The sequence below is a fragment of the Opisthorchis viverrini genome (assembly GCF_000715545.1).
Source record: "Opisthorchis viverrini unplaced genomic scaffold opera_v5_267, whole genome shotgun sequence".
Classification (NCBI taxonomy): Eukaryota; Metazoa; Platyhelminthes; class Trematoda; order Opisthorchiida; family Opisthorchiidae; genus Opisthorchis; species Opisthorchis viverrini.
The window spans coordinates 494,295-505,666 of record NW_008751924.1 but is presented as its reverse complement, the minus strand read 5'-3'; the positions used below and the strand labels follow the sequence as shown (position 1 = coordinate 505,666).

Here is an 11,372-nt window from a genome sequence, read left to right as displayed (position 1 = left end):
CAGTCCAGCAAACCACTCACTGTCATTTACATAAGACTGTTTTCGGCGGGGTTACAACGTCACGACGCTCCCTAACTGCCCAGGTTAAAGGAGAGCAGAACTAAAACTGGGATGTCCAAAGTTCTCATGGACTTTACAGTTAGTGTAATATAAAAAAAACGACGCCGTTTTGCGGGGTGGGCGGGCGTGTTCGACCAATGCTTAAGCCGACAAAATCACATCGTCAAAAGTAAGATCCCGCGTTATTGTTAATGCTCTAATGAAAACTTGAAAGCTTTGCTTAGAAACTACAAAATCAAGTAATGGACTTATGGGTAGTGTGTTCCACCACGCACTCTTTAAGTTTTCCCAGACGAAGTGTTGTATGTTGCTTGGAAAAAATCGAACCCCTCGATTTTGGTAATCCGCACCGTGGTCGATAAGCATCTGACAAGCGTCATGAAATATTTGCATAACGGTCGGAAAACCGCATGCATGTACGCATACACGTCCGCAAGCACAGCACCAGGTATGTAGGTGTGCACGTGTGTATGTGCAACATTCAACACTCACGTGGACCACTCAGAGGGCCGGTCAACAACGCATACAACAGATTCAACAGAAATTAAAGGGCACCAAAACAGTAATCGAAGCACTCGCGGAGATTTCAGGAACCGTTGTGAGGCGAAGAACCCGAAGTGAATAGTCAGGAAAATGTCAATCTTCCTATGGACACTTGGACTCATCTCAGGTAAAGCTGATTGGCAAATACTAAGCGGATGAACAGGAATCATATAAGAGGCGGTTCACACTGAGGGCGGATCTCGATAATACCTTAGAGGACGGAAATGAAAGCGAACCTTTGATCTGCGTCGCTACATATGCAGGCTTCCACATATTATGCGGCCGATGAATAAATCAATTACAGAGTAGGTGCATCACTAGCCGAAAGAATGTGCCAGTGAAAAAAACAACAAAACTATTCCTCAATACATGAGTAGTGTAATATTGACGGGAGAAAGTGCGTAGTATTCCGTGACATACATAAGATTTACGTGGGATATCCAAAACACGTGGCTAGCAAGAAACAAAACCGAAAACCGGGAAATAGGTCGCGGGAAGATGGTAAATGGACTGTTTTTCAAAACTAGTGTGCCAAAAATATCAGGTCAACAGATCACTGAACAAGAAATGTTAGGCGGTAAAGAGACTTTCGATAAAACACTTGACCACGCCCATTACTGAAAACCAACACCGTCCGACAGAGTAGGAGAACTGCTGGAGATAAGCCTTGTTTTGTTCTCGCAAACTTCAAAACCACTGTGCCTACTGAGAATATTACTACAAGTGCAAAACCTGGGGACCGTTGGTAGACGTGGGTGTGTTGTATCAGATAATGACGCTCTTAACGCTCCAACTACATGCATTGTGAACATCAGGATAAGCAAATGAGCCCCTTAAAACTAAAAAATGTTCATTCTGGGGAACTGACTAGCAGCCCCGGAAAAAAGTGAATTAGAAAGCCAAACGTAGTCGCACTCGAAGACAAATAGGAAAGGAAGTTGAACAGTAAATTATCGGGATCTGAATTTGGTGAATGTCAATGACAGTGTTTGTCAAAGTAAGGCCACCAATTTTGAAAATATAGCATTCAGACAATGTTAGAAAAAATGATACAGAAGTCTCAAAATATCTCCAAAATATTTAAGATGGTCGAGACTTGCTTAGTCGGCATCACCGCAATCACTGAAATTTCACTATGAGGAATTCGAGTAAGACTCCTTTTGAATAGATTGCAGGAAAACAAAAGTAGAAAGCACCAGGGAATTTAAAATTTGGTAAAAGTGGAGAGAGTTCAAGAACTTGTTTTTCGTCTCAAGCAAGGCTGAATACATGCAAAACAAAATTGCGATTCTGGTGATAATCCAAAAAAGGCAGACTTCTAACAACTGGTGAGGAAAGTAATGCCAGAGATACGGTATGTTTCATTCTGATTAGGGATCATCAGCTGTACGTGGCAGGAAGTGTCACCTGTTCCCCTGATTACTAGTTCCCACCAGTCTCCGATAAACAATGCGGTCACTAGTACTGCTACACGGCAGGCGTTCAAGTAACGTTACTGAGAGCGCGACGCCGCGGTAAACGGCGGGAACAATCAACTTAGAGGATACGGGGATAAGGAAAAGTTAGGAGCAATACTCAAATACTCCATACCAAGCAATTTCCCGAAAAAAATTTCGCCGAATCAACTGAACCGAGGAATTAATTTGATTTGAAGGCGGATTCCCCTACATACGACCAGCCAGTAAGAGTCTGCTGAATAATTGGCGGCCTGTTTCCGGACGGCTCGAAATCACACATCGGGCCACTGATGACGCACCACAAGAAGATACCCTACAACCGGAACGATTCAGCGAAAGCGATGACTCATGAGACACAGATGTGAACCCTATAAAACAGCCAGTAAAAGCGGGTATTGACCACGGTGCAGGCGAGTGGTTAAAAACGGTTGCCGCTTTTAGACAGGAAAGCTCTGGTGCGAGTTAAAAGAAGCAACGCAACAGGTAGTGGGACCGACTGAGCCTGACCAGGTGGTATGTTTCGGTGACTAGGCTAAACCAATCTAGATTCAAATAAGTGCAGAAACGAACAGGTGTGAATATCAGTGCCACTAGTGGCGAATAGGAATCGGGTGGATGACGTTCGACAATGGTTCACGGGCCTATATAAGAGTCAGGCGCGATTGCTTATGTATTATTCGTATCTTTAGAGCGTTGACGCCGACGGTCGTGCACCAGCATGCTGTTCTGAAAAGATAGAAGGTAGACTTTCGACTATGGCGTGTACGGTTGGCGTAGCTTGGTCTTCCGGACATAATCAACTAAAATCTACCAACGTTATACGGGCATTCATTATGAAGTCATACTGCTGTCCCGTCGTCGCAAATTGATCTCCCACTGTCCATCCTTACACGGCAGCCGAATAAGGGAAGCACAGGACTCGAAGCTCGCATCCATTGGAGCTCATCAGCATGTTTATCCCTGATCGTATAGAGATTTTTACAACTAATCCAGCAGCGTACGCTGGATACAGGCAAGCATTTTGACGCTTCGATAGTGACAAATTTGCCCAGCGCTCCAAGAGAAGACCCGGTAACTACTGGGTCGAGTTCAAGAGTCCATTGCACAACCTGACTGGGAAGTCCTAACGGGCCGATCAACCAGCGCAACCAAGAGTTAACGGATCACCGTTCAAATCGTTGAACAAATCAAACACATCGCTCAAGCGTGGGCACGTTCGCCTGTTCAAAGGTGATAACACAGGTGTATGTAGCGTACGCTGGTGGACTAGTGGCAACAGGCTCGCCCCGCATTACACACATTCGGCGTTCAAATCCGAGAACTCTCCCAACGGCATTCGAGTTCAGTGCTTCCGTTCATTGATGTGGACCCACTAGGAAAAGTGCGACGGGGGATGTTCAAACGACCCAACCACCCATAACTAGCCGGACCTGAAGTAGAAATTACCCACACGCGTGGATCATGGTTTTCCTTCGCGTAGTTACAGAAGCAACATGGTACGCCACATTGATCAGTGCTTCTGTACCCACTTACCAACATATGATAGAGGTACTAGGGCGACCTGAGGGACACACTCGCAGATCCCCATCAAATCCCGAGACATCGGATCTGAAGTGTCGCGCGCTGTCAATCAGGCATGTACAGAAAAACTTTAAAATGTGTACAACGGTTGGTTGGACAAGGTGGCCAGTATAAAAGCAATGTCGAGCAGGCTTGTACTATCTCCCATCCAATGTTATTCGGCTGGCGTAAAAGACTGAAAGCTATTTTTGGCTGTTTCACTCAGTATTGCTCAGAGCACTTTCTGGCAGCTCTCTCTGATAGGATATCTTCGTATGGCGGGAATCGGGAACGCTGGCTACCATACCTGGGGGCCGTTAAGTCCAGCAAACTATGGACAAAAGCTGTCAGTATGCACAAAGTCAGACGCTCCGAATAAACAACACAAGTGGGATTCATTTACTGGGACATATCATGACCTATTGCTTGACTCATCAAACTAATTCATGGACTGGAATAACCTGTCAACTGTTTCCAAAGCGACTTGTATTGATCAAGCTAGATACAAGTCAATGAACGTTTTATGGTAGACCTTATCTACCCACAGCCTAGTTACCCCAAAAAGACACCCCCTATCTGTTCATCGCTTAGTAGGTGTTAAACCTAACAACAGCAGCTCACTCGATATTCTCCACCGAATGGGAAGACGAAAAATCTTGTACCGAACAAGAAATAATGATTCGACTATCACTGGCCAAAACGTGCAACATATGGGTAATTTATTGGGAAAATGAGCGTAGCATGATACTGCTGTGAAGTTCGAAAGAGGATGAGTACCAAACTAATTGGCTGAAATACGACTGCCTTAGTGCGCTCGCATGCCAAAAGTATTCCTGACTGTCGTTCGCTTCTCTCTAGAGAAGGGCGGCACGGTAGTGTGGAGGAGTAAAATGTTACTGGGTTGATCATAATAGGTTGATCAGTAGTAGATGAGGGCACATAATGCGGTCCAAGGTGCTTGAAAAAAGATCCACGGTGATGAATTTTGTGAGGCTTTCACTCCTAAAATAGAATGTGCACTAGCGGTAAATGTCAATTATGGTCCCGAAATATTTTCACTACATCCTATTCCGAGTGTACAAATAGAGCAAGTATTTTCCAAATGAACATGTTCTAATAGGCCATTAGACATGCAGACAGAATTCCACCAGACTCTATTACCAGTGTCCATCTCGTTAAACTCACCTGATGAGATCAACAAGAACATATGCATCATGAATTCCATTCTATCTCAACGGTGGTAGAAACAGACTTTGTTACTAATCCAAGTGCCCGAGGTTCACTTCTCCATCCCTTAAAACCAGTCTCTTGATGGGGTTGTTGATAGGAAATGAGATTCGGGATCACGTTCAGAGCACAAAGTCACATGAGATGAGTGCGCTTGGTTTTCTGGTGGTGTTTGTTCAGCCCATAGCCAGACCTAGTTTTTCACTGTCTCCGTGGCTGACTGTGCTTCGATGTCGTTGAGCTAAGGGGATAGTAGGTTAAACATATCGTGTCCTCTCAACATGATTTGCTTTGGTTTGTTTCACCGCCACTACTTAGGAGATTGTCACAGGAACTAGTGTCCGTCGTCTCTCCACCTCATTCCTTGACCGTATATCGCCTTTTGCTTCCAGCTACCCCTGTCAAGTTTAAACGGTACTTCTTACCTGTTCTTTCTTTATCAGGAAGGCTCTGTCGAACTCCAGCTCTTTAAACTCCAAGTAACGTGCACTTATCATGAGCCTGTGTTGCTTGTGCCTTCACCCAGGTACCAGTACCCAAAATCTATTGGAAGAAATGGCGTAGAAACCGTATCCGACTTGATGGCGTTCCGTATATTTCACTGTTTCCATGGGGCTCTCCTCTGTACTCCATTTTTTATCGAACCAGAAGGTCTAGTAATTATGATCATTACGGATAAAAGGGATACCTATTATTTTCAAAGAATGCACCATTATCCCAAGGTAATAAAGTCCACTGAGAAGCTAGGTGAACAAAACTAATGCTTTCAATAACTTAGTGAAATCCATGAGTGGCAAGGGAATTCTCGGCGGCATGACTACCATTTATTTATCACTGAAAAGCTCAAACAGGCGCACACAAACAGAAAAGAATGAAAACTCAGACCTAAAAATAGATACAGTATGACTCAAAAAATCTTTACGAAAGATTTACTGGCATGCATGCTGATCAAACATGATATAAGGAGGAATGGAAGGTCACACCACGACAAGCTGAATGGATTGCGTTGTCAGCCTACAATTACGCAAAGAGTGGAAATTGAAACCAAGCACAACTGTCCTCAAGAGTAACATAACTTTTATCTTCACTTGAGACCAGACAGATGCGTGCATGCATATCTTCTTCTAATCCTGACAGAACACATCAGTCATATGCAAGTTATATTCTTCATCCGTGTTGTACTTATCAGCTCATTCGTTTCTTGATTGTATGATGTTCGTCCATACATCACAGCGGTTGTCCAACAAACTTTAGTAAAAGCAACACAACCAGTTTTCGCTCTTCTTCACACGCACCAGATTCCACAGAGTGTATTATTTTGTAAAGAAATTCAAAAAGTAACTTGAACGTGTAATTCTCTTTAAACCAACAAATCACTGGGAGTTCCGGACCAAATTCGGCTGGTACAGTGTTAAAAAGATTGAGCGCCACATGGTGTATGTCATAGAAATTTCAAAGTAAAAACACACTACTTTGTGTTTTGACTTCAAAAATTCCATGTTCTGTGGTACGGGGCCAAATTTCATGGAATTCTCATGGAAATATCAATGTGACGGGAGATTTTACAACCTTAAAAGTTATTGGTTATCAGATGTATAATACCTGTTTTTTTACATAGAAAATTAGACGTGGAGCAGTACCTGGGAAGATCGATCGGCGCAAACCGTAGAGCGAGGTAATGACAACGTTCCGCATCCCCGCATGACTGACCCGTCAACACATCTTGTCGTTGGCATCAACCAGCCATTCCGCGCGTTTAACAGGCGTTTTCGGATACCGCCCCTTATGATCTGCACTCTTCATCCCAGAGCCTCATTTTTCGGTTGATAAGAAGTGATTGTAAGGGGCCGCTAATTGTTTTAACGACCAGCTTCATAGGCCGCTCAACTTTGGAGCGCCTGTCACTCAGAATAGGCCACTTGTTAGGCACCCTCAAAGGAGAACAACTGCAGACGGATATATAATTTCTAATCGTCCGGCAAAAATGAGAGTACGTAGACTGTACTTAGATCAGAGCGTCTCCAGCTTACTTGCGATTGGGGTAGTTTCCCTGAGTATCACAGTTACATTTCATGTCAGCGACTGTTCCACCGTGCTTTGGGGCTTTTTCCGGTATACTGCAGCATCCGCAAAAACAGTAAATTCCGCTACACTTTGTCATCAAGATCATGGGTCCTCATGACAATGCTGATGATCTGGCTTTGCGTCGTTACCGCGACGGGTCCTCTACTGATGCTACAGGAATCAAAATCCAAAACTTCAGGAAGCATCCATGACAACAAGAGTTACCCTCAGGAAGAGATTCAGAATCGGACTGTTGGTAAAATAGTCAAGCTGACACCGATTTCAGAGGGGTCTGATGAAATAGCGTGTAATGATGTAAACAATTGGACGAGCCTAAGAATACTGCACATGAAGAAGAGGAGCGGTAAAAAGTCCTAACACACTACTCGTAAGACTGTTGAAAACCCCTCGCCAGACCACCATCAACTTCGCTCTTCTAGGGGTCATCAGGTGGACGCAGCTCCCGAGTTTCTAAAAGCCCTATGATCTAGTTGAGCACCAAACTATACGAGATTGCAAGTGAAACAGAATGTACCTAAGGCTCCAAGCCGCCGTGGTACGAACCTGTTGTCAAAAAGGATATTTTGCATGAAACATAAGGTGGCAAATTTCCCAACCGGTTTCTCAGTGTGACTACTTCTGTGTCGTTTCGTTAACTTATGGGTATTGGTGGATGATTACTGTTTCTAGTGGATTCGATGTTCGAAAACGGAGTCAGCAACTGAAGAACTGCAAAAAGGCGGACTACGATCGATGACAGCCAGCACATTCTACCGAGATTCGTTACGGAAAACTCACAATTTTATTCCGATTATCATTCACAGTAGATGTATGGGGAAGTCTCAATCAGTATTTCAACCATCACATTGAGTCCATATGGTGAGGGCGAAATGGATCTCAGTCAGTCATCTATCTGCACCCAGACGAGTCAAGTCGTGAAAATATAGAGTTAATGGTATCTAGTTTTCTCGAAAGTTGCTCGGAGCTGGGGTGGCTGATAGCACTACAGGTGCACATGAAAGTGGCCTAAGCACCGAAGGCTGAATTCAGAGGACTGGATTAAGACACACTGAAATTCAAGCGAAATGGAGCGATTCGAGAGTTCAAATTCGAAGTTTTCGTCAAAAATAAGCAGTACACCCTCATGGGCAGATAACAGTTTGTTTGGTGCTAAAACAGGGAAGGTGAGTCTCGAATTCCAGTAAAACCAAGAGAAATTTATCAATTTAAGAAAGAACTGGTCAAAAAATAGCGAACGGCTGATAGCTCACCTGATCAACATCCAGCGTGTTGGATATATTTTGCAATTCGCTAGAAACTGTGTTCAGACGTTCTGCCATGACACGAACACGTTCGCACAAAGCATTAAAAAGAGACTGAAGTCGAGCGTACCGGTCTTTTGTCATTTGATAACCGACATGCGCCCAGTATGGTAAGATGCGGTTGAAATGATCGTGTCGATAGAGATTGAACTGATTCAAAGCAGCCTGGTAGTCCCTCCGTGCTCTATCGAATTCGGTAGTTTTTGTTTGGGCGGTGGTGAGTGCCTGTCAAACGAATATGCATAGTTATTGAGAATTTGGTGTACTTTGTATCATAGATCAATGAAAACGCCAAACGGAAAGTAGCGTGCTGGAATTTCGTTTTTTGATGCAACCCAACTGACTGAGATGGAATTTCTAACTGCATCGATTCTCTTCACTAGCCTTATTCATTAACCAACCAGTCTAGTGGGGTCTAGTTTTTCAACTATGAACCGTGTGCAAACGTACGTTGATTAGGACTGCCACGGCATACGGATGCTGATAAGGCAAGATAAAGGCTGGGATTAGTTCATAAACTTGGACAAAAAGTGGAACAAGTGAGGACAACATTGGCAACAAGGCATAGATCAAAGGTCACGAAAAAGCTTATAGGAAAGACGCCACTGGCTACAGTGCTGTTATGTCGGTGAGGATACCGAGCCGTTTGTGGAGTGGGTAGAACAAGTGAGGACAACATTGGCAACAAGGTATAGATCAAAGGTCACGAAAAAGCTTATTGGAAAGACGCCACTGGCTACAGTGCTGTCATGTCGGTGAGGATACCCAGCCGTTCGGTACCACAACCTCGTATATGACATGAATCAACAAAACTAGGATCCACTGTTAAGCTTTTCGTTTTTCCGTGCTTCGCACACTCTGCATCTTGATACTTGCAGAGAAGGTTACGGGAGAGAAGACACGAGGAAGCAGCGGTACTCAGAAAATACGACCGAGTCGGCGAAGCTCTTTAAGCTATATCACACAATCACGTCTGTCACACAAAAGCCAGAATCAATGCACCTTCCGAGGTACTTATAGTTCGTCACAACTTCTAGTGTCACTTAGAACTCTTGAGGCATTTTCAAAGGCTGCGCGTCCATCTGCACGACCCTGCATCGTATGAGCACGAAGCAAAGGCCGAAACACCTTAGCTATTCAAGTAATTCCGCACTTTCTGATTTCCTCAACAACGAGATCAATGTCATCTAGATAATCCATATCGAAAAAATTCTCACTTGGGAAGATCTGGACAAAAATGCCGGGCAACACCGCTTGCAGGAAAGCCTTTTGGGGCACTCCTCAAACACTCAAACGCGCCCACACGTATGTGAATGCAAACAGATCATGATAACCGCGAACTGTAGCGCAAGAGTATTGAAAAGATCGAATCGATTGATAGAATCCAACGCATTGCTAAAGTGAAGGAACACCAAGGTTGTAGGGCACCTACACGCACACCGTTACACTAACACTTGACTGAGCGGGAGGATGTGGTCGACACAGCCCCTTCCTGGTTGGAATCCTGTCTGATGTCCTCGAAACAGGGCTTCGCGCGCTTTCATATAGGGTGTAAAATAAGCGATGCGATGAGTCACGTTGTAACAGAGATTAGGCTAATTCCTCGAACTGCCACATTCACTGCGGCACCTTTTCCGAAAGTGAGCACTGCGACTGACTTATTCCAGTTGGTTGAGACGGTCCCCTCAGACGGAGACAAGTAAGTTAGACATGTACGGACTGAGGATACGTATGTGAATGCAAACAGATCATGATAACCGCGAACTGTAGCGCAAGAGTATTGAAAAGATCGAATCGATTGATAGAATCCAACGCATTGCTAAAGTGAAGGAACACCAAGGTTGTAGGGCACCTACACGCACACCGTTACACTAACACTTGACTGAGCGGGAGGATGTGGTCGACACAGCCCCTTCCTGGTTGGAATCCTGTCTGATGTCCTCGAAACAGGGCTTCGCGCGCTTTCATATAGGGTGTAAAATAAGCGATGCGATGAGTCACGTTGTAACAGAGATTAGGCTAATTCCTCGAACTGCCACATTCACTGCGGCACCTTTTCCGAAAGTGAGCACTGCGACTGACTTATTCCAGTTGGTTGAGACGGTCCCCTCAGACGGAGACAAGTAAGTTATGTACGTACGGACTGAGGATTTCACTTACATCCTCAAGCGGGGGCGAGATAGCCCAAGTGATTAGAGCACGAATTTACTGACCGGAAGGTTCGTGGTTCGACTACCGACTTCCTCTGTCTAGACTTGGGCAATTTGGCAGTATCCCAATCCTCGTGCAACCTTCGGGTGGTATGGCAGCTACGCGCCGAAAGGGTGTTACAGCTGAACAATTGTTATATCACGGCAGTGATGCATCGGTGTTGAACACTGATGTCATGCTGTCGATGATGATGATGATGATGATGATGATGATGATAGCATCCTTAAACAAAGCGGGTGGAAGCCCGCCAGCAGTTGAAAGGAGGAAAGGCATCTCACCTAATTTCCAGGTGAGATCCCAAGCTAACTATCCAGGGCTCTAACCTGTATCCGAAATCCAACTGAGTAGTGACAATTAGTGAGTTATATTGTTGTCGATAGTATTCAGGCCAATGACTAAGTTGCTATTTTTTAGAGAAAACCGGACCTTTTTACCATTGATGGTTCCACTCACTATAATTTTTTGGGCCCGTTTCGTATGTCGCTCGGAATAAATTTCGCATATCTGGAGAGTTCCTCGCTTGTTCCACCTCTTTAATTTTATAGATCCACTAGCAGGAGTCAACATTCGAAGTTGCCTGAAAAGAGCCTCGGTAGGTCTGAAGGCTTTCAATGTCTAGGCGAGGTGTACGTACCGAGCTTCCCTTCCCAAGAAATCATCATCATCATCGACAGCATGACATCAGTGTCCAACGCCGATGCTTCACTGCCGTACAACCATGACTTATTTGAAAGCCTTATTGTGAAGAAAAGAATAAAGATGGATGGGGGAGGGACTTAGTGCTAGCTTAACACAGTCATTCTGAGGTGCCTACACCTCTAGACATTCACTCAGGCAATCTCGACAGAAACTGACAACAAGAACGCCACTGACATCGGTTGGCAGCCATATCTTGTAGTGTCTCCAACCAGGCACAGTGAGGATCACG

At 44.6% G+C, this 11,372-nt stretch overlaps 1 protein-coding gene across 1 annotated transcript in view; it reads right to left on the bottom strand.

The window, feature by feature from the left end:
* T265_09293 (hypothetical protein) overlaps positions 1-11,372 on the bottom strand; it is a gene marked incomplete at both ends in the record, with an annotated part of 50,805 nt that overhangs the window by 30,197 nt on the left and 9,236 nt on the right. The window contains one exon of the mRNA XM_009175321.1: positions 8,183-8,458. Coding sequence (XP_009173585.1) covers positions 8,183-8,458 — 276 coding nt within the window. The remainder of the gene's footprint in view (positions 1-8,182; positions 8,459-11,372) is intronic.